This window comes from Accipiter gentilis, chromosome 26 (assembly GCF_929443795.1).
Source record: "Accipiter gentilis chromosome 26, bAccGen1.1, whole genome shotgun sequence".
NCBI classification, from domain to species: Eukaryota; Metazoa; Chordata; class Aves; order Accipitriformes; family Accipitridae; genus Astur; species Astur gentilis.
In genome coordinates this window covers 670,365-694,636 of record NC_064905.1, presented here as the reverse complement: position 1 = coordinate 694,636, position 24,272 = coordinate 670,365, and the positions used below count along the sequence as shown (strand labels likewise).

The window sequence follows — 24,272 nt, the reverse complement described above, 5'->3', positions numbered from 1 at the left end:
AAGCTGCACAGTGACAGGATCACATTACCATTTTGAGTTCTCTGGATGTTGAAATGAGCATAAAGGACTTTTCTCACTGCATCAGGGCACATGATCAAGTTACCCCATCCCTGCAAGTTCCTACCTGTGAGCTGTGACCATCCAACTGCACAATCTTAGCCTGTGGCAAACACAAGACAATACATCTTATTTAACACTTTTTCACTACAGATGAGGCTACTGCAACTATCTCATGCTTACTGGGCTCAATAGGAAGACTTTTTGATAAGAGTAGTAGGCATAGCTTGTCTTTTGAGCTCCAGTACTTTCTGAAGAAAGTATCTCTAGGGCTGCTCTAGTCTGACAATGCTCAAACAAAAGCATGTACTCAGAGGAAGGTGTAAGACTGTGGTACCATGTCAAAATATGCAGCATCATGGAAAGACTTTCCCAGACACCAGCTTTGCTTTCTGAATCTGCCCCTCAGAGTCAAGCTTGACATGTGGGCCAAAGCTGGTGTTAAGATCGACACTACACCCCTGTGACCAGGCCAGCACTCATCACATTCCATGGTCCAGTTTGTTACATCTGCTAAATGGCTCTAGCTCATCTGAAGGTGTCCACACCACTGAATGAAGCCGAGTGGTACCCCATGCAATGCACATACCATGTAGTGGGGGCATCGGGAAACCCAACTGACTGACAGGTCCCAGTACTCACCCTGAGTATAGGGTTGCATCCACATGGACTGGACAAGGATGCAAGGCAGATCTGAAGCCAGACAGCTCTCAAAATGCAGCACCATCAGATCCCAGATCTCCCAAGTGTGCTGTCTTTGGTCCCAGATTCAGACTGGTATCAGGGTTGTCTCTACACTAGAAACACCATGAGATCCTTGGGTTTCTCTATACTGTCATGAGATCTGTGAGGCCCACACCAAACAGTGCCCCTGTCAAAGGGAACTAGAGGTCCTGCTCCAGCCAGCATGTAGGCAAGGGGAAAACAGCTGGGGAAGAGATCCCATGCACATCATCGTAACAATGTAGAGGCTTCCAAGAAACTATGGTACAAGTCTGCCTCCTTGCACTCTGCTGCCTCGTGTCAGCTGCCAGCTAGGCATTGGAAGGTGCTGAGATGGAACGTAGTGGGACAAAAAATAGGCTTCCAGAGGAAAAAGTTACCCAAAACCAGAGACAGAACACCTTGGAGGCCTGGGCTGCATTTTGAGTGCTGTCTGGTGAGTAAACCTGCCTTGTGTCAAGGATGCAGCAGTGCCCAAATGTCTGTAGCCACTGGAGAAGAGGAGGAGGAAGGCAAGGGTGACTCAGAATGTGGCAGGATTTGCTAGCAGCTACACTTAGAGGTGGTAAGAAAGACTTTAACAGTGATCCAAGGGGGAAATATGTGATAATCCACTCCTTTTCCAAAGGAAGGGGTAGAAAGAAGGCCAGACTATCCAGGAAGGAACTAGGACCTTCAGGAAAAACACTAGTTAAAAATGTAGACACTGGGAACAACAGGGCTACAGGGGGTGAGGCATGTGGGGCTACATGGAGTGATGAGGTTTTATCCCCTTGCCCATAGGGACTGTCTGGGCTATGGGGAGAACAGGGTGAGCTTCCTGAGGTGTAGGCTATAACACCCTTGCCCAGCCTACCTGGTAAGATGTGTGCCTCGCACCACGGGCCAAACAGAAGTGACCAAGCACCGTGACCAAGCTGCCTGTGTGAGGCCGTCTCTCCTTTCCCAGGGAACTGCAGCTACCACAAAGTTTGCATGGTGCTTTCTCAACAGGGTGTTTAAAATCCAGTGGATCATTTACAACCTTTCAGTGAAACAATGAGAGGTGGGACAACCTCCAGGTGCCAGACAAGCTTTGGAATACAGATATTGAAAAGAAAGGCAAGAATTTTACAAGAATGAGATACTTGTCAGCTTTTCAGTTCATCACACCTCACAACATCTTCATTACCTCCCCATATGTTATACACATGTGCATTTCTATGATAGATCATCAGTAACCATAAAAATCAGGGGGACTATGTGTTACTTAGATAACAATTGAGAGAGATCATGAAAAAGGAATGTGAAAGAAAAAGTCAATTACAACTTTAATTCTGGAGACTTTACCATCTCTTCACATCATTAAGATAAAAACAGACAGTCAAGAATGATATTCCCACAGAGGAAAGAAGTTTTCCAAAAGGACAAACTTCCATGCAAGCCACACGGCATTTTGCCAGTTTCCTTTCTATTGGTAAAATTTGGCTTTTAGTGAAAATAGCATATGTCTAATGCGAAGCAAATATGTAGCATGGATCTATGCTGGTGAACACAAAGGAAAAATCCTGGGGAAGGATGGTGTGGTCATTGCATTAGTACTACTGCATCTCAGCTTGATGTTCCCAGTGCAGTGGAAGGCTAAGCACAACACAAGAGCAAATTTCAAGTGCAGTTTTCTAATCAGAAAAGTTTTTAAAGGATACCTGGCTGGTCCCTGCTGTGGCTGCAATCAGATGTCCTTTAAAATCACAAACGATTGAGCTTTCCAAGAAGGAAATATCCCCATAAAATCTGCAAAGTGGAATTGTCAACAGAGACGTACAGCCAGCTGTGCTGTCAGTTCTGGGCGTGAGCAGCTGGAACGGAAATATAGCACAGATCTCAAAACAACCGCCTGGTCCTCGGCTCTCCGGGTGCCTGCTCATTTGGACGGGATCCTGGTGGGCTGTCCAGCGTGCTGACGCTGCCTGGGAGGCACGGTGTCCCCCAGCAGGGAGAGACTCTCCGACACAGAAATAATGCCCTCCACCAGAAAGACCTGAACCAACGGCCAGGCAATGGCTTCTAGATCTACATTTGTATATATGCTTTGATTTTTATTTTTGTGTGCCCGTTTTCTACTGCATTTGCGACAACTGAATAGGAGGGAACACTAAAAAGGACTTCCGCCACATTAAATCAAATTAAACATTTGGGGAAAACTGTTCTTTTTTTCTAGAGACTCAAGGAAAAATGTGATGGCAGGGCGCAGATGTATTTTCTGCAATTTTCTTATGACTTATGCTTAGAAGACTCAATCTTTTTTCTTGTATTTCCTATAGCTCCTTTTGGTTTTCTCATCTATCCTCAAAAAAAAACCCAACCCCCAAACCAAACCAACAAAAACCCCTGCTAAATCAAAGGCTGTAACAAGCACATCCTACGAGTATCAATAAACCCATGTATTGAAAGAGCTGTTAATGCTTAAAATCCAGCTGCAATTTTAAATAGCATGTTCTTCAAGTTACCATTACAATAGTCATCAACCTCTCGCTCTCTAAGATAGACACCAGCAATATAAATCATATTTTTTGAAAGATCTAGGGAAAGATCAGTGGCTTTGGGAGAAATCAAAGAGAAGTAGTGATTAAAGAAGATTCCAGGAGGCAATAAAGCATTTATGCAAAATGTCTCATAAAAACAAAACAAATAAGGGGAAAGAAGCTATATGGGGGGGAGTGGGGGAGAGGTACTTACACTCTTCTTCCATAACAACTATTTTAGTTTCTGAGGCTGGTAAGACTTGTGGTGCTTTCGTTGTTCCTGGGGAAATTAAGGTAAGAAAGTAGTGAACAAAATATCTATTTTCAGCAGAGAAGAGTGGGCTTAGCTACTGCAGGGAGGAGAACAAGAGCAGGTGCTGCTGGGTGGCGCAGGCTGGGGTGGCTGTCAACATGTTAGTACTGGTTAGAGTACGCTCAGATGGGCAACTGGGCAACAGAGACAGATAAACGAGTGCCCCTGCACTGGGCACGCTGGTCCCCTCGCTGTGAAGGGCCTCACGCCATTAGGATCTCTGTTGTGATAAAAACGCAGAAATGGTTCAGGATTCACTCAGCAGGTGATGAGCAAAACTGTGGGAGGTTTTCTTAGCCCTGACAGCCACGAGAGTGCAAAGACGGGATCACAGAACACGACAGTGAGAAAAATGTGGAGTTTAAGAAAAGGTGAGATCATCTGAAGACCCTCCATCCCACAAGTATGTGCAGTTCTGCTGCACAAAGTAATGCTCGTACAAGAGATGGAGGAACATGAAACAGATGAAGGCCATGGCCCAAGGCAACGCAGGAGATAAGCACTTGTAGTGATTTCCTCTTTATAAACCAGGATACTGGGAAAGTCCAATGTCCACAGTCACCAGCTCTACTTGAGCCTGCTGGCAGCAACAGCCCCTTCAGGATCAAAGCCCTTCACAACCATCTAGATGCAAAAAGGAGAAAGCACCAGGAGCCTACACTCTGTGTGCAGCACCCTGTCAGAGACAGGGGGTGAGACCACCATGGAAAGGTAAAAGCAGAAAGAATTTTTTATAAAAGTTTGATTTTTCCTGCGGTGTTTAGCAAAGGCGGGGGTGGGGTTGGAAGGAGGTGTGTCAGTTAAGGAGGTGTCTAGAAATTTTCTGAGGAAAAGAGTCCGCAACAGTCACATCTCTGCTGTGTCCTCATGCTCATGTGATACCAATATTAGACTACTCAATAAAGAGAACTGGGTAATGGGACATTTTTTTCTAAGAAAGCATCTGATTTACCTCAAAGTAATAAAAATCTGAAAATAGCACCAAAGCACAATATGTTTTGGCTAAGCCCAGAAGCGTTTCCTCAGAAACTGACACCATCCCAAAGCTTTTCAATACAAAAGCATTTATTTCTGAGCCTCGTATTTTGTGGAAATACCAGAATTGCAGAGGAGAGATGAGGTGATGGGTTTGGCTGATGGGCAATTTTCTAAGTGACAAGGGGTTGCTGCACTGCAGTCACTTTCTAAAGAAAATGTCTCTTCAGTGTGGTGTTTTCAGTGACTTGCAACAGATATGCATGGCTGAAAAAGTGCTCTTTTGAAACTGGTATAAACCAAAAAGTGACAGTGGAATAGAGCAAAGAGTGCTTTGCAATGGCAACACTGCCTCATCAGGCTGAGAAATTTTTACCAGCCAAGACTGAATCTCAGCCCTTCACAACCATGGGCCTGAGGGTCTCATGTGTGAGCACCTTCTCTGTCAGCCAAGACTCAGGTGGGCTCAGGAGCCTCTGACTCTGGCCTCTGCACCCCTGGAGGGGAACAGCGTGTTGGGCCGAGGACACCTCACTCCACAATGCTCATCTCAAGCCTCAACAGCTCATGCCACCTCTCGCAATGCCACCTCTCTACAGGGGCACCCAGAGATGTCCTCAAACCTCGTGTCTCTGTACCACAAGATGTGGTGTTACCTCAGGACTTTTTCCCAGTCCTGGATTCAGCTGCCTATATCACAGCAACATTACAGGACCTCCAACAATACTAAGTGTCAGGTCAGAAAGTGTGCTTCCAGCAGATGGTCCCAGAGCATCAGTCCCAGCCAGCCTGCGCAGGACAGGCAGATGAACCAGATTGCCAGGGACCAGGCAGCAGTAAAGAAGCAGAATATAAAGCAGCAGAACTTACAGAAACTGCAATAGCTGGAGTGAGCTTCTGGGAAAGAGGGGAAGGCTCCAAGGGAAGGCCAGCTCAAGCATCTGCTCTGATTAATTGTTATAAACTGCTAAAACTTCACAGAGCACTGTGTTGAGACTTAGCCACAATAGGACTAGTGCTAAGGAGCCTGGAGAAGAATGCAGCCAGGGACCTAAGACAGAAATACATCTGGATTCAGACAAGCAGATGCCCTGAGGAGTTTTCTACTGAAAGATACCAAAGAAGGGAGCTTGCAGAAGTGAGGAAAGCTGTCAAGGTCCCAGGAAGGCCAGCAGTACAGAAAGAGGGAGACTCCACAACAGCAAGTGCCTGGGCACAGATGAAGGCTGCTCGGCTCTGGGTAGCTCCAGGGGGAAGTGAAAAAAGAGTGCAAAGGGGGTGACAGAGCTGCAAAAGCCTACAGCGATCACCATCGTCTTATTTACCTTTGCAAGGGACTACAACTAGCATTCAACTGCTGTCCTGCCAGGTGACCTGCAAATAGCAGTGGTAGGGTGTGCATGCAGCTGAGAGGGGCAAGCCAAAGGCAGATTTGCAAGGCAGCTTAGAAAACAGATTAATCAAGGCACTGCCACAGCAGGTCACAGAAGGCAATCTCCTGGATCTGCAGCACCTTGCAGCCTGGAGCTCCCACTAAGAAAAGGTACAGGCCAGATCTCTGGGTCTCTTTGGTTGCTTTTCAGGTCTCAACACATTTCTGGGCAACTCAGGTGTGTCCTCATACCCCCTGTGACCTGACTGAGAGCAACCAGCTGTCCTTGCCAGACAGCATGCCTTCCTGCGGAGGAAGAATTAAACCCTGACAAATGCTGCCATTACCTGTGCATTTGGGAGGGGGCCATTCGAAGCTGTAGTGGCCTGAGGTGCATTTTTCTGGTGCCATAATCAGTGTGCAGGATCACAGCCTTGCAGTGGAGTCACACTCTTCCTCTTGTGAAGGAAGCGCTAGTGACTGTGAAGGGTGAGCAGAGGCGGCAGACAGGGCTCTGATGGCAGGTGCGTGCTGCCCGTGCACGTTGCACATGCAGCCCAGTCAAAAGAGGAACAGTCTACATTGCAATGGGACAGCCAGAGCATGAGTCGGAAAAAAAGGAGTGGTACAGCCTCAGTTAGCTTACTCTGGACACTTTTCCTATCGTGATTGGAAACACAGCAAAGCAGTAGGGCTAACTTCATAGATGTGGAGCACGAAGGCATGGAGGTCTGAGCACTGACGGCCTTTCTCCAGACTTTGCAAGCACTGGGTTTTTACAGGCAGAGTAACTGAGGGGCAGGCTATGTGATATTGCAGCTTCACAGAATAAAAGATTCAGGACTGCAAACACTGCTGAGGCAGAGGTTAATAGAGAAAATAACGCCAGAAAGCAGCAGCAGAAAGCTACCTTCCTTCACATTTGACTCATGCTAATAAGAGCACAACAGAGAAACTGGATCACACCAAAGGGCTGCAGAGCGGAGAGCCCAGGCTCCTGCAGTGGCCCATTGTGAATGGCAGGAGGAAGAGCTTAGGAAACAGCTTGTACAGTCATCCCTCCACTAGTCGCACCCTCACGGCTTCTGGCAACCACTGTAGGGACTTTCTGAGCTGGAGGGTGCTTCCAAACCATCATGTTAAGCAATATAATTATTATGACCAAGATAATAATAAAACCACCTAACCTCAGACTCCATCCGCTGAGTTCTAAGAGATGGAGCACACATTCTAGGATGAAAACCAGAAGCAACTTCACTCATCACAAAGCTATGGTTTAATTACTTGTCTTCTGGTGAGTTTTGCTTCTCAGAAATTCTTTTAAAAAAGAAAACATCAAGCCCACCAGCTTTCTTTCCTCCTTTCCCCTTTTAAAAAAATACATAGACTGTAAGTTTATTTAAAATGTAAATTAACCACATTGCCAGTGACAGATAACAAAGATAAACATTTATGCTAAGCTGCATTTTTCTTATCTCCCAAGACTGTTTTACTTGATATCCTGAAAGCACGAAACAAAATATAAGACAGACCATGTGCAGAACCTCCCACTTTCTGCTTGAATGGCAGACAGCTCGAGACATTTTCTGGCTTCTTCACTTACCACTTTTCACATTCAGGCTGCCTTTTGCGGTGTCTTTCCCTAAAACGTTCTCCGCTTCGCAGCTGTACTCCCCAGCATCTTCCAGCTTCACCTTGTTGAACTGCAGTCTGGAAATCTTTCTGTTGAAAAGTACAGCAGACATTTCTTACTCAATTGCTAACCACCCTCATGAATTGATAACCATTCCTGGCCCTGGTACGTCACCCCTTCTTGAGAGGATGGGCTGCCTGACCTCACAAGCTGAACAGGCACTCTAGCCTGGTCAGAATTCGGATGAGACCCTTCCTAGAAATCACAACCACCATGATTTTCTAAATGAACATCTCCCTCTGAACCCACTGCTCTTAGCATGCTGCCATGGTTTGGTCTGACACCTGCTCTCATTCGCACAGAAAGTCTTGAGAGGGGTTGAGCCCAAGAGTCCCAGCATCCCAGCACACAGACTTTCTGCACTGGAGAAAAGCCACTTTACTGATGGACAGTGGGATCTGCCTGTGAGACAGAGATGTGGAGATGAGATGCATGTTCTGCACTTTCCTCAACAAGGAGGCTGAGCAGTCTGGTGCTTCACTGGCTGCGTTCAGAAGTGCCACACACTCAAACGCAACACCCACGGGGTCAGGGGGGACTCATCCCTTCCCAACCTGCAAATCAAAACCCTGTGGTTTGACCTACACCGCTAGCTTGTAGCTTTATGCAGGCCAACAAATAGGGCAAGCACTTTGTCTCCCCCAAATACAAACACTCCAGTGTACTACAAACGTGGGGCTGAAATGCATACAATCATCTTATCAGCCAGAAGTGCCTAGAAAGAGCAGAAGATGATGTACGTGATGATTGCTGGTGTCACCAAACAACCTGTGCTGCGTGCTTCATGGGGGAGGGAGCCGCTCTGCAGCAGAGCTCTGTGGCACTACAGGGAAGACAAGCATCACCTTTCCCACCGGCTATGACTGATGTCTCATTCTCTGGGATGTCTCTCTGACTAACAGGCAAAAACTTTTGTTGCCTGGTTTAACAGAGATCTATAGGAGCCTTCAACACACACTGAATACCACTTGTGACCACAGTGGGACTCCCACATTAGGCCCTCTGTTTCACTACATTTCCTTCCATTTTAGCCATTTTATCCAAAACCATCCTGTGTACTCTTCTCGTGAGAACATCTCTCTGATTTCTACCCCAAGCTTTTATCTCAGGTCTGTGTCATACAGTCACTTTATTTAGAGACTTGGAAACACTGCCAGCTTTAGAAAGAGGTCCCAGTGGCCCATGTTGCTGAAGGCAAATAAAATTCCTTTTATGTGGAAAATAATCATTAGCTTTGGACATATTTGCAATGTTACATGTGCCATTTGAGAAGGACTTTTCTTTGGGCTGTGCAAATCATTGTCCATAGGAAGTCCTTCACAGAAGCACACTGGCATCTTTTTAACACCCTGACATGCTGTTCTACTGGGAGGCTCGGCGCAAGGACACAGCATGAACATCTCACTAGTTATATTAGTAAATTAAAAGCACTTGGAGACAACTTGGTACAGCTCCCAGGATACAGGCGCTGCCCGGTTTTACAGGATGCGGTCGAGTGTTCAATTGCACGAGTTTAGGCCCCATGTGGAGCAATTTTTAAATGAATGCTGACAGTATGCAAAGATCTCTTGAATCCCTTTAATCCTAGGTCTCCCCTAATCCACTGTGCGAAGCCAGTTATTTTGGCCAACGTGTTCCAACATGGGTGCCTAAAAAAGCAGGCTGATTCAGTGGTGCAAAGCTGCCTTGACTCCCAGTGCTGTGCACTTCTCATTTTCTCAGGTCTCTTAGAGCAACCTGTGACAGTCCTGGGCATCATGGTCCTCGCTGCTGTGATGCCTTAGGAGTCAAGCAGCATCCAAGAGACAGCAAAGCATTTAAGGGCCTCCAGGGTCTGTTGCTGCCTGGTGCCAGTTGGGTTCTGCGTCTTGCTGGGGAGGTACGATGGGCACCTGATAAAGGGGGTTGGATCTGTTGGGCTGCAGTGCCCAGTGCAGGACCACATTCCCCACTGCCTCCACAGAGGCAGGTGTAGGGACACTCAGCAAAGGGGCAAGGTGGGCTCCTGGTATTACTGCATGCAACTCCAACAAGACTGCCCCCAGCACAGCACAGCCATTACTTTCACTCGGCTGTCTCAACCCTCAGTGACAGAATACACCATTTGTTTTATAAACCACCCCTGTGACAGGCTTGTAGCTATTGCTGCAACGCAAAGCAAAAAGGCAGGCAGCACGTGTTGAAAGCAGCTTGGAAGACCGAGGCTCTAACTCAAAGTCGTGTAGAAAACACCACCCTCGCACACCAGCATGCTGAGGCTATCTGCCAATGCAGAGCTGAAAGCATTAACGAACACGCTGCCTTCGGCTGCCGGAGGACAGATATTCTAATGATAATTGGCTGCATTGCAATCTTATATGCACAGCACATTTCACTGTGTGTAGTAGCTGGAAAAATCCACTACAGCATTAGAATATCACCTATGTATGTGATCTTTTACAGATAAAGGGGTTTAAGTCCCAAAGATACAAATTAGTAAGTTATTAGTGACACAAAAGGCTAATGAAATGGTGGCACACTTGACAGATTCATCTCCAAGAACAGGATGAGAGACATTTGGTCTTTTATCTGGAACTGGAGAGGACTGTGAGCAGAATAGAAAGCAATGTTGGTATTTATAGCATATGGGCATCAAGGTGAAACCGAAGAGGATTATTTTGTTTTAATGCACAAGACTGTTGTACTGTCAGAAGAGCTTATTTTTATCTTCCATCACAGTTTGTTGAAATTCTTCTGGATTGTAAGATCCCTTTGAAAAATCAAGAGCTTTTTCTTGCTTTCATACCCCAGACCAATGGTATAGCTATTCTTGGTCTCCACACTGTGCTGTATAATGTCAGGTAACAGACTTGGGGAAGAGAGATGAAGGGTACAGATGAGGATCAGTTTTAATGTGGAGCATAGCCACAGTAACGAGAATTTCCCTATTCCAGTAAGCACTGAAATAGCCAGAGAGATATCTCGTTTCACAGCATTAGTCATGTGCCTTTTAATTCACATGGATAATGCCTGTGCACTAGAAGAACTGAACTGAAGGATGTAAAAGAGACTAGACCTTGCTTGATCTGTCTTTGGCAAAGACAAAGATGACCAGCCTGTCTCTGTTCTATTTTGCTATCTCTAAGTGCTACTGAAATATCTCGAAACTGCCTAGGGAATTGGTTTTTCAAGTTTGTGTTCTTCTTCCTGCTGCCCCTGAGGGCAGGTTCACTTGAGGGCTGAGGCATGTTTTTACAGAAATACCAAATAGTAGCATACGAGGAATTACGTCGTGTGCAGGTGTTTTGTATCAAGTCCCCTGCTGCCCTTCTGGGCAGCGTGTCTCTTGGGGACCAGCCCCTGGGAAAGCCCTACCACGTTAGTTCACAAGGGTGCCTGGCTGCCAGACAATGCCATTCTTCTGGAGGAAGGCACTGCCCCAGGCTGTTTGTTCAGTGAAAGGGCCAGGGTCACTGACAGATCCCATCATTTCACTGCAGTGCAACTCTGTTGACATTTCTTTACTCCAGGGGAAAATCTGCCTCATTGTCTTTTCTGACCCTCAGCACGTATGACTTAGCCACACACTAATTATCTCCTGTAGTGCCAGAGGAGGAATAAGCCATGGGGAATATGTTGTCTGCAAGCTCAGGGGGATAGGATTCACAAGGAGACCTTCAGCCTGGCCAGAAGAAGATCCCCCAAAATACCTTTCTGGCCAAGAGAAAAGAGTCCCCCAGAGGGAAGTTTGGAGCGATGAGTAAATCACCCTCTGCAGTGCCAATCTCTGGACTACAATGGGAAACAGGGAAATCAGCCCTTGGCCGGGACCTACACAAAGATCCTGGCAAATTCTGGCCAGGAAGGGTAGCCTCATCTGCTGTAATTTAGACATCTCAGTGTTAGACATCTAAATGTGAGTTTGGGCCCTGAGGCCTCCAGTATAGTCAGAGGAAAAGAAACAAGCACTTCATCTCAGCCAAGGAGGAACTTTTCATAACAGGAGTCATGTTCCCACCAGCACTTCGGTCAAGCTTGAATCATTTTTCTCCTCTTACCTACTGCCAAGTGGTAATGGGACCGTCTTCCCAGGTCATCTCCTCACAAAACCATTCATCTCAGAGCGTGTGAGCAGGAGAGCAGCTGCCACGAGCTGCGTCTGACACACCTACATTTCAGTGAGGACTCAGTGTTCCCTGTGTGAGTTCAGCTGCTTCTGTATTATTCAGGACAGAAATAGTTCTAAGATTACTACTGCTGTAGTATTTTATTAGTCTTCTAAAAATAGGGTAGCTAACACATAAGTAATAAAGAAGTCAAGGAATCAGCTGATTAAGAGAATCTGAAGACTACACCACCATATGTGGCCCCTAAATTGTCAATGAAGAACACTGCACGTAGTAAACTCACCTGAGATGCTAGGAAAAGGAAATTCCCAAACATGACCCTTGCAAAGGACACACTGAGTACACTGCTGTGGTTACCTATTAACTCCATTCCTCTCTGTTTGCACAGACAGCCACTGGCAGGAAGCACACCAATATTGCAGAGAGCAGAAAGGCCAGCAATTGCTGTAACATGTACTGCTTACACTCCTGCCAAAGATTTAATTGGTGACTGTGTGCTGTCCTGGCACTCTGCACAGTGGTGCATTTGCACTGAGAGAGCAGGTTAATGATTGGCAAGAAGATTCAGAATATTCAGTTCTTCAGCTTACAGTCAAGAAGTGCTGTCCAGCAACCATCAAACAAACATCAGGCAGCCCCACTGGCTGGAGCAGGGGCTCTCAGTGCCTGGCCTCAGGGAACACATTCATCTTCTCCAGCACACAGTGGGATAAAATCAGGTAGAAGAGATCACTGCAATGCAAAGCAGAGTGGGGATGGCTGTGGAAAAGCACCTCTGTCCAGCAGGGCAGAAGTGGCAGGCAGGAGCATTGTCTCCCCTGCACAGCCAGATGGAAACCACCCCAATCTTTTCCTTACCCTTCAGTGACAGAGCAGCACAGCAGAGCTGGGGAAGCCAGCTGTGCCTTGCAGTGCTTGAGAAAAACAAGTGGCCCTATGTTGTCTGCTATGCACTCTAGGGCACGATCTGGCTACCTCAGGATTAGCTACAGAAACAGCAAATGGAAATGGGAAAAAAAAATGCCCTCAAGCAAAGCAATCAAATAAGAGGGGTAAGGACAGGAAGGTTTGGAGTTTTCTGCTTGGCCATCATTCCTTTTGCAGTGGGCAAAGTCCTCCTTCCTCCTCCTCTCACACCATCATCTGCCCCACTCAGTGTTTGACCTGCTGGGACTGTGGGAGAAGCAGCTGTGGAAGACAGCTAATGTCTTTGCAGGTGCCCAGGACAGGACTAACCATCCTCTGTCCCCCTCTGCCTGCTCTGTCCTACCCCTGCCCCCCAACATTAAAGTGCTGTTCTAACCTGAAAAGCAGATTTGCCCCTTCTCTGCTCAGCAGTGCTCTTGTCTTTCTGTGCCCAGGGTTGGGACAGGCTGATTTTAAAGGAAGATTCGACCAGTCCTTGCTCTGCAGAGCTGACACTGACACTGGTCTCTGAGTGAGAGCTGGAGTCCCTTCTGGGTCATGCAGTGTCAACAAAAGGGGAAAAGATCAATAAGGACGCTCCAAAGAGCAGGGTCACTTGTGCAACCCCCCTCCATCCTCAAATTCAGCCTGGGGCTGGATCACTGAATTGCCACTGATGTTCCTGCAATGGGAAGAGGTGTAGGGCAACAGAGGCAACGTAATGCAACCACATACCAGTCCCTGGAGTGGACTTTGTGGCCGCTCTGTTGAGAGGCAAACCCCTGTGTGCTGCTGCTCTTGGTGCCAGGCAAGTCTGTGGCAGTTGTCAGGGTGTGAAATCAATAAATACGTAAAAGCTGAGGTTTGGGTTAAGGATGATGCACAGACCTGATGTCAGTGCAGTGTCCCTTGTATCACTTGTCCTGGAATTCATGGCAACTGATCCATCCCACAAATGTTTCTTCCAGCCCCAATGCCAGGGTTTGAATTTCTTTGAGAAAATGTAGATCCTGGAGCAGTACTCTGAGGCCAGCTCAGAGCTGATTCTTTCCCCACTTACTGTGGTAGCTCACAGGAGCACGCTAGCAGCCCCCCAACTGCCTGGGGCCTCCCAGCACCAACTGCGGAACAGACACCTTCCTGTCCTAAAGAGTGTATGACCTCAATACAGACAAGGCACCCCTGGTAGGTGTGCAGCCAGGACACTGTGCAGAGGTCTCACTGCCTTGGTAGCAGGGAGGGGAAGAGAGGGTCAATGTTGCTGAGGAGAAGGCGCAGAGGCCCTAGTTTGGAAGTGTATCACATGTTAGATGGAGGCTGATATACTGGGCAAATCAGAGGCAGGACCAAAACTTCAGGGATTGCCAGAAGGAGGGGAGGAAGACCTGAGAGGGCCTTCAAAGCAAAGCCAATTAATTTTAAAGAAACAGGGGAGAAGGAGAGGGAGGTGCCATACTAAAAGCAGCCGTCTGGGGGGGAGCCCTGTGCAGAGCACAGGAATAGAGATGAGCAGAGCCAGGCTGCAAATACTTAGATCAGGAAAAAGCATTTGTGGAAAGAAAGGCCATGAGAAAGGGATGGTGCCTTCAGATGGACAGAGAACTACCCCTCCAAAATCTCTTCGAAACACACCACCATGGTGGTACACAGGGTTGTGCAAGAGATTCAGTTACAGTTTTGGGGCTCCTTTCTGAGTTTGGAGCCTTTGGGATGCATGTCATTCTTTTCTTCCTAAGTCATTTTTCTGCAACTGGTACGCATCACAGATCTTCGCCAGTGCCTAATGCATGAAGTATAAGCGGGACCTGGCAAATTCATGCCTGTAGGTATATAATGTGCTGTCCCAGATGAACTGCCTGCAGCCTCAACCCTCACCCCAGCCCTCCTCCCCCAAGGCAAAGCATTTTAACTTAAACTGGATGAATGGTATTTCAACTCATGTCTCCATGAGTGCTTCAACCTAATCTGTGATATTTTGCAACCACAGTGGGCTAAGGTCTTTAGGGAGAGATTTTTTTATTTTTTTTTTTTTTAAGCAGCCAACATCGCTGGAAAACCACACAAAAATTCAGGCACATAAAGCTCCTTCCACCTCTAAATCTGCACACACCAGTTGAAGCATCCCAGCATCTGACCGTAACTTGTTAGCCACTATAACTCAGTCAAGTTTGATTAAATGCCCATTCCCTGAATCTCTTAGGAGCCCCAACTTGCTAAGTTTGTGGATTGTTCTAGCTCAAGACCCAACTGCTTCTCCTTTCAGTTCTCAAATTCCCTGGTTCAGTCCCAGGTGCATTGGCCAAGATGATGTCCATCATCTCCTTTAAAACAACAAACAGACAAACAAAGGAGATGCTCTCCTTCACAGCCTCCCCACACACACCCCCCAATAAAGTGCCTTCAGCAGCTAAAACCAAATCCCAAATATCGGAGACTTATAATGACATCGTGAGAGTTAGCAAGGCAGAAGCTCCCCTGGTGATTATAACAACACCGGTGCTTGAGAAGAGTCTTAGCTTCAAGGCATCTGGAATTGCTCTTGCAAGATCCATTGTCAAATGAGCTTTTTCCTTTGTTTAAAAATGTCAGCCTGAAGACCCCTGCCAGAGTGGTGGTATAGCCTGCTTGGGTTCACTCTGGCTCCCACAAGGCTTCAACAGTTCTCTTTGCCCCTCCTTGTCTCCAGGCTTAATTAGGAAATCATTTATCTTTATTGGCACTCTCTTTCCCCTGCTGCTTTGGCATTATTATTTTTTTTTTTGCCTTCATTCCAGAGCAGTGAGCTGGACAGGGAAGACCACAGACCCATTCATTGTGGGTGGGGAATAATCTACAGCAGGGAGCTCTACAAGGAAGACCCCAGCAATGAATCTGCCCCAACTAGGATCGCCTGAGGGACTACTATACAGAAACAGGAGAGGAGGGTATCCCTTGGCTCCACTTACAGGCTAACAATAGGGATTCCTGGTGATACTGAAAGTAGGACACTACTCCCAAGGGATGTCATATGGTCAGCTTGTCCCAAACTGAACCACCAACCCTCTCCAATCTAATGATATGCCTACTTCATCACCCCAGCAATCTCCCTTGGTAAAAGAGCACACAAAGAGAAGAGGCTGTGAGGACAGCCACAGCTAGGAGACTACCAGACTCCTGGACCCCCTCTGACTTCAGCTGAAGATCTACGTGTCTCAGGGCTGAGCCCTGAGCACAGCCTGAAGTGGGGTAGGTTCTCTACACCTCCGCAAACAGAAACTCCCTTGGCTTTCTCCACAACTGGCATTTGACCATTTGCCAGGACAGTCAGAGAGTCAAAACCCAACCTTAACTTCTTGGGAGCCAGCAGCCTCAATCAGATCTCAGATGTACTCAGGAGAAAACGGTATCGCTTTGACAGCTCAGAGGGAGAGCCACTCACTATGCTGTACTTCACTACTGCATGTAATTCTTTCTGGGTAATTTCTCTAGGTTCCCCATCAACTGTGTTTTATTTAAATTGAGCTGGAGATAAAATTCCAGCCAATAATTTCTTCTACCTTAAAGAGAAGTTTCCTCTTCGTGCAAGCCAGGCTTGCCCCAGCCTGTTACTAATTACAGATGGAACATGCAGTTCAGAAAGGAGGAATCAGAATTGTTCCCCTCCCTCCAGCAAATATCCATTGAAAAATAAATGACTCCTTTGCCTGATGGCACCAGAAGTTTTGCCGGTAAGTTTAAAAAACAAGAGGAAAGATGATTGATGGAAAAGCTGAAGACCTGACATGCAGTTAACTGCTCCTTTCCTCCTTACAATATATACTTCCCTTATTTTCAAAGAAATCTCCTACTCTAGGAGGGCCAGTGGGATCAGATGAAAACTTGATCACAAAAAAAGGGCTTCAGTCATGCTTTCTAGTTAGAGATCTCAAGGCTCTTTAAACACACAGGGAGGAAAGCCAGGCATAGAAGAGTAGAGAAAAGAGTCACAGAGGGCAACCACATTCTTCTTGTCTCCCATCCTAATCCTGTGCATGTTGTTTAAGGACCGCAGAGTTGCAGACAAAGAAAGAGTCCAACGCAGAGCTTTGCCCAGCTCTGCCGGGGACTTGCAGGGCCAAGTGAAACACTATGGACAACACCTCCACATCCTGGCAGGGCTCGTTTTGCCTGGCTCCAGTAGACAACTGTATTAGGTCTTTGGATCAAACTTTTAAAGAAATGATCCTGTGCACCTGGCCAGGTGCTGCATAGGACTTGATGCTTTTTGCCTTGTGTACTTTCTCTGTGAAAGTCCCTCCCCAGTGCTCTATTTCTAGCCCTCTAGAAACCCCACTCCACTCTGAACTGAAAGGAAGAGCAGAGGATTAGCTGGAGACCAGTGTTATCTCTAAGTGGAGCCAGATGTATAAACCCCACTATTTTTTTAGTTTATCACCATAGACTAAGACTTCCTTTCTGAGCTTTACAGTTTAGGATGCTTATCCTTGCCTAGAGTCCTCTCCTATCATGCTGGAAGTAATGATGTACACCCATATCCCGTGTCCAGTTTTGGGTCCCTCTACTAAACTCAGCCCCCCCTAGCTACTTAATGGAGATATGCAAAGTCATGAGGGCTCCCTTGATCCTCAGCCTGCATGCACAGAGCAATTTTTAATGTTTATTGCATGCAGCCAAGACCAGAAGGAGGCAGGTCCAATGCCAGTGAGCACTCTGCCCTCGGGGTGTTTTCAAGCACTGAGCTCTAGCAAGCCCAGTGGAGAGGAGAGCCTGAAAGCTGAGGATGGCAGACCAGGGGTGCACAGGCCCATCCAGGTCTGCTTGGAGAAGTGTTACTGCACCGCTGACTGTTCAACAAGGGGCAAATGGTCAACAAGGGGTTATCATCTCAGAGCTGTCCCAGCTCGATAGCTGCTTGAGTCGAGTCTCCATAACCAGGCCCCAGCCCCAGACAGACAACCTCTCCACTTAATGGCATGTTTTAATGGCAGCAGGGAGCAGGAGCAGGGATGGGAAGCAATTCTGGGGGCAGATCAGTGGGGGATGCTTTGGGCTCACACCTTTGCTGCTGAGGGAGCCTCGGACACTGGAGGAGGCAGGTGCTCAGCTTTCTTTAAAATGTTTATCCTTGGGCTTATTCTGCCAACAGGAAGAACTTCTAGCACGCACATGTCTTTGGCCTGTCACTGGCAGGCTGTGAGCCAATGTGTTGCCATGGAAACTGGTAAATGCAAAATTATGACTTGACAGCAGTGTCCTGAGGAAAGAGGATCAACCTTCTTCCATATGTTTATGTCCCTGACCGAGGGAGTGCGTGCCTGCCCTGCACCACTGTGGGTGGGATACTATCCTGTCACAGCTTCGTGCTGGCCGCAGGGTGACAGGAGGCAAGGAAGGACTGTGATCTCTGGGACCACAGCAGGGAAATGCTGCAAAGTCGCCTCTCGCCATCGCCAGGATCGCTCCCCAGAGAATTTTGCTGGGTGTTTGGTCTGGGGCTGATTTCTCTCTAGCTCTGACAGAAATAGCTCCCCAACATCCCTGCAAGATCCCAGTGCCAGCGAGCTCAAGGTCCTACAAGCTGCCTGCCCTCAGGGATGCAGTGTCCACACCAGTTGGACCAGCAGGCTCCCCATGCTGGGCTGCAGTGGGTGGTGCAGACATCCCTCCAGGGCATCCCAGCTCCAGTACCCATCGGTACACACTGAGGCCATGGGGCGGACAAGGGCCACAGAAATACTGAGGGTGACAGAGCAAAGAGGCAGGCACAGTTCTGCCCTACCTCTGCTGCCTGCAAGCCCAGACAGCCCTTCCTGAGCAGACGGCATCCACTAGATATGAGCCAGTTATCCTGGATACGGTGGTGTTTCTAGCCTAAGCCTTCCACTGACCACCTCATCCTAAACCAGCCACGAATCCTACAGTTATTACAAAGGAGGTCAACCATTTTGGGCGTGACTTTGAAATCAAAAGCAACAGGACTGAAATTAAATTAGAGCAATTGACAATGGCCCATTCAAGCACTAACCGATTTTTCTAACTGATTTTTTAGTGGCTTCTATCCATAATGAGAAGAGCTGAGCTATTTTTCACACACTCAGACATAATCTATGTTAGCAAAGAATCAGTTTCAAGTTTTCCAATGGGTTGGGCAGTTGCAAGCTGACTGGTTAGTTGCTGGCTAGGTCAGGATATATGCATGTAAGCATAGTCACGATTATGGAATAATTTTAAGATACATCCTATGTAAACATTTGCCCTTGAAAAATATCAACATGGAACCATTTACATCAATTCCCTGTGAGAACCCCTTAGTTTAGTCACTGGGGCCTATTTCTCCTGGTGTGTTTGCACTGCCTGAATGAGGCATTACCTAGGATGACACTCACTGACAGCAGCTGCCTGAGAGCTTCACTGCATGGGGAGTTTGGGGCAGCCATGATGGAGCTTGCCCTGGGTGCAGTGATGGAAGTTCTTGTATGAGACAAGGCCTTGGCGGGTGACTACGGGCCCTAATCAGACAGTATCGTGATGTGCTTTTGTATCCTTGCAGTTGCCTTAGATTCTTTTGAGTTCACCTAAATTCAGGAGAGAACAGAGTGATTCTTCCCATATTTATGCAGGCCCACTGTTGGCTGGTGGGGCAACTGTTGAGTTTGGATAGCTTCTGCATTAAAAACCCCTAATCACAAAGCAGGATTCACCACAGGTAACCTGAGCTGCCTACAACCAGTCTACAGCTAGCAGGGAAAAAGTTATCTCCCCAGGCCACTGCACACCCCTCTCAGATACCCAATGACACAGTTACCCAAGGAGAGCCCCATGTACAAATCCAGCATCTATCCTGTGCATGCCTTGCTCCTCTCTCTCCACTACTCTCTGAGGAAACTGGGAATCTTGCTCACTCTCCCATGCATGGTAAATGGGCTGTGCATGGTCCTGTGACTCCGAGGAAGCATCTCGGTATTGTTCAGCAGTGACTTGAAGAGCACAGCACCACTTCTAGCCAGACGGGCCCCTGGACCCCGACCCTCAGTGTTATTAGTGAGCAGAGGCAGAGCAGCCACATAGCATACTTACTTCCCATTCCCATACTTGATCCGGATATCTTTGCTCTTCTTCAGCTCTTTGCCATCTTTAAACCACTTGTAGGATGGCTGAGGGTTTCCAGCAGTCGCCTCACATTTCAGTGAAATCTTTTCACCAACATGAACGTTTGGGCTTTTCAGTTTCTTCAGTTTGGGAGGGACAGCTACAAAAAGAGAAACCAGACAATGTGAAACTTGCCTCTTTCAGAGGCTGCGCACAAGCAGTGTGAGCCCACCAAGCCCCCTCCCCTGGGAAAAGCGCTTGCCCCTGCTGCCCCGTGATGGCTGGGATGGGACTGCATGCCAGCTCGGCTCCCCAGCTTTTACCAGCACACAGGCAGGGAAGGATCATGGGGTCAGAAACATCCACATGGGGAACAGAGGCATCCCCTGGGTCTGGCTCACTCTTTTCTCTTCTCCGTGTGACCAGACTTGACTGCTCCACGGCCGCTCTTACTCACAGAGGCAGGACCTGCGTGTCTCCTCCTAGAGCAGGGTTTCCTCTGCTCTCCCGGCTCTCCCACCAGGCCAGAGCCAGGGGTACAGGAGCTCACGCTCTTCCAAGACTATTTTTCCCTGCATCCTGCCTTCGCTGCCGATGATTACCAACACCTACATGACCTCTGCTGCTGCCGACGGGCACGCTGCCAATCCCACAGCCCCACCAACCACAGCCAGAGCATTTCACTGCAGAAGGAGCAGAGGCAGGTCACGGAGAGCATTCCCGGTCCCCCAGCAGTGTGTGCCACAGATGCTCCGTGCCTGCTGCTAAGACAGACGGTCATTCAGCATGACAGCGTCGGCAGCAGAGCAACAGCCACTGAGAAGGGCTGCAATGAAAACCTGCGCATATAAAGGATGAGAAGGGAAGGGACAGCTATTCTTCAGGTTGCAGTTAGAAAAGTGAAAGAATAAAGCTATTTAAAATGGTCAGCAGCCTTTCCAGTCTGAAGCCTGGCTCTGCATGGGATCTTTCCTGTGTGTTTCAGAGAGGTGATTTTACCATGCACCTGGAACATCAGGCAGAGAGGGATACACTTCTTATCAATCTCTGCCAGGCTTTATATTACACCTGACATGAAAGGATTAGCAGACTTGTAATTTTTCTTTCAACTGACAGCTCTGCACTCTTCTAGCTCCCTTTTTTCATTCTCAGTGTTAACCTTAAAAAAGAAAATAGCAAGTTGCCAGTTTTGCCTTAAGAATATTGGTAACAATGGTTTCCACTTGTCTAAGATGTGTTACAGATAAAGTATTTCCTCTGTCTAATAGGCAGAAGCCATCTTTTAATTGCCTATTGCATTCTGATCTTGCGATATGGAAGAGTAATCAAAGGAGGAGGAACTGAATGGGCTTCATTAGAGCAATCACTATTTTATAGACCTTTGTAAGTCTCCACTCATTCTTTATATGCCAAGCTAAGTTACCACAGGTTGGTTTTATTTAAAGACTGTTTTCACTGAAAGTGATCTTATACAAAATAAAAAGCACAACAATCATCAGGCATATACTCCTGTGGTAGGAAACTCTGAGGACTCTCTCACTCTTTTGTTTTATGTGTGAGGGCATGAGAAGCTAAATTGTCCTTCATCAAAAAGATACAACATGGACAGAAATTGAACAGTTCAGGGTAACACAAATTGGCTGGGCAAAGCTCACAGTGCCTGAAAGGCAAACCCAGAGATGTCTGCGACCGTGAGAGGAGAGGTGCCTGGCAGCACGTGGGTGGGTAACACAGCAGATCTGGTCCCAAGCATGCCAGACTTTCTGCTGACTCTGAGCTGCACAGCTATGCTGGTGCCAAGGCACAGAAGCAAACTGAAGATCCAGGAGTGCAAAGGAAGCATGTTTAGTACACCAAGGAAAAAAGAATAAACCCCACTAAATATTCTTCCTGACTGTTATTTTTGCACACCCAAGCCTGCTGCAGGCTTCCTAGAAACCTGTGCCACAGGCAACAGGAGGGGAGCAGGGACAACACAAAAAATGGCTTGGACAGCTGCAGGCAATTGCTTCAGGCTGCACACATGCCTTGCACTGCTTCCCAGGTCACTGTGCTTTGGCACAAACAGGGAGACTTCTGAACAAAAACAATCTCAGCTTTCCCCAAATTTCAGGAGTTCTGTGAAAATCCAAGGTGTCCTGGATTTTGCGAAGTCAGTATCCCTGATCCTTGCCTGGAAATGGGTCACCCAGAAGAGCAGAAAGGCAATGAATGGAGAAGAGAGCTTGCCTCTTCTCAGAACACTGTGCATGGACAGCTGGGAAGGTAAACAGGACCTTGCTTTTATAGGAGTCATTTGGGGGAATGGAGAAATAGAGTCTGTCAAATATTTATTCTGTCTGAATGTCTGTGTCAGTTGGCTCCTATTGTACACTGAGGTCACCCTGTACCATGCCAACAGTATACATATGCCTTAAATACTGGGAAGGTCCTGACCTTGGCATTGGTGCATCTGCTTCATGTTATTTCCAGGCCTGTGGTCTGCAGAATTATGAAGCAGGCAGCATGGCCTGGGAGGAAGATGTGTCAGTTCTGTCCCCCTCCCCAGAAAATGCTGGCAAGAGCAGAGCAAAGCCCAGAAACCTGGAGATCACTGAAGGAAAGGGCCAAGAGACAAGCAAGAAACCTTCCAAGATCTCTGTTCCCTGGTTCCTCCCTACTGACGTGAATCACATCTCACTCAAACCTATGCACCTCTTGCACCTTGTGCTCTTGGCCTCCAGTGATAAATTACATGACATTCCTAAACAGGCAGGTCCAAAGAGACACATGCCAAATGTGGCAGAGATGGAGCTGATGCTCACACAGGCCAGGGGCTCTGCCTGCATCGCACCCCTCCAGCAGAGAGTCCTGTCCAGAAAAAGGGAGGAGAACATGTTTCTTCCCCAGATTGCATGTCTTCGGCTGCCTTACTACAGGAGGGAAAAGGACTGTGCATTCTGCTCGCAAGCCACACTTCATGGACTGTAATTCCCTGGTTGAATCAGACAGGCCAGTGAAAGGGAAATCCAATCCAGAAATATTTTGGACTGTGTCTGGGAAAAGCACTGTGCACAAAGAAACACAGCCATGCTCCCCAACGCCCAGCACATCTGTGCGCCTTACTGCTACACTACAAGTGTGGCTTGTGCTTAGACAGCAGCATGGGAAGAGCAGGCAGAGCCCCAAGCCTGGGGACGCAGCATCCAGAGCCATGCACAGGCTGCTCCGGTCAAAAGGGAAGCCCAGCCTTGGTCTCCTGGAAGGGCTGCTCTGGGCTGGAAAGTCTTCATAATTCCTGCATCTTTTAGAAAAACACAGAAATCCTCATTTAGAGCCATTAACTGCTGATGAGTCTGCTTAATGCCAGCCAAAGACATTCCACTGGTTTTTATTCGTATTGTTTAAACTGCAGCCCTTATTCCTAGCCTGAATTTCTCTAACTTTGGCTTCCAGCCAAGAGATCTCTCTGCTTTTCTCTGGTAAATTTGAATCCCATCTAGCAACCAGAAACCTCTTTCCTTTTTAGGTACTTGTAAACTATGTATGAATCACCTTTCAACCTTCTCCAACAGTAAACTAAAGTAGCTTGAGAGACCAAAGCAGCACACAGAATGCTAATACTGGACTACGTCAATGATAAAGTTTTACATTTTGGTTCATTTTCAGCTTCAACATCGACCCATATCCTATCTCTGCCCTGTCCAAATCACAGAGTTGCAGCTCAGAAAGTCGTGAGCTTCATTCAAATAGATGCGAGGATTTTAAAAGTGCCCCCTTTCTCTATTGCTCTGAACATTTGGGGTCATTTTAGTCTCCTCCCTGTTTGGTACTTTTTCAAACATGTTGGGAAAACAAACACTGGCTTCATACATATCAAGATAACATACTATCCCTGGCAAACAGTCTCAGATGTATACCAAGCAGGGTCCAGGTCCAATTTCCCCACGTTTCCACCAGCTCCTGGCTTCCCAGCCTCCTCCACACAGGTTACTGCTGCTCAGATGCGGCCAGTACAGCTTTTGTCAGGGCCAAAACACCGAACCAGGGCCAACCAAGTCACTCCATCATCCTGGCACAGGCTGAGCTCAAGCTGCCATTTCAGCTCCTCCTCATCCGAATCTCAGGGCTCTGGTCTGCCAGCTCATGGTCTCCTCCACAGCTAGTTTAGCAAAACACACCACTCAGCCACCACTGCCACTGGGTTCACGAGAATGAGGAGGAGGGTTTTGGCAGTGCTTTTCAGACTGAGGCTACAGGTTGCTTCATGCAATCATTTAGGTCACTTTGCAACCCTGTCAACCCCTCCTCTATCCGAATTCAAGTCTCCTCTCTGTGGGGGTGAAGAACAACCAGCCTCACAAAGCCTGAGGTATTGGATAAAAGAGGCAGCTGCTCTTCAGGCAATTTTTCTAACAGACAAGCACGTCAAGACTATGCCGTGCTGCAGAAAGGATGGTTTAGTCCTGGTAGAGCTGAGACCAAGAGTCACCATAGATTTTCTACAGGTTTTTGCTCACTCCAAGGTCAGATGAAACTCAAGCAACCATTAGATCTCAGCCTACACCAGTTGTGT

The 24,272-nt window shown here is 47.5% G+C and overlaps 1 protein-coding gene across 2 annotated transcripts in view; it reads right to left on the bottom strand.

Annotated features, from left to right (window-relative positions):
• Positions 1–24,272, bottom strand: part of NRG2 (neuregulin 2) — a 173,378-nt gene that overhangs the window by 44,947 nt on the left and 104,159 nt on the right. The window contains exons 2-4 of one of the 2 annotated variants that reach the window (XM_049829680.1): positions 19,706–19,877; positions 7,548–7,666; positions 3,499–3,564 (exon numbers count right to left, since the gene is read on the bottom strand). In XM_049829680.1, the coding sequence (XP_049685637.1) occupies positions 3,499–3,564; positions 7,548–7,666; positions 19,706–19,877 (357 nt within the window). The remainder of the gene's footprint in view (positions 1–3,498; positions 3,565–7,547; positions 7,667–19,705; positions 19,878–24,272) is intronic. The other variant, XM_049829681.1, reaches the window with a different exon arrangement.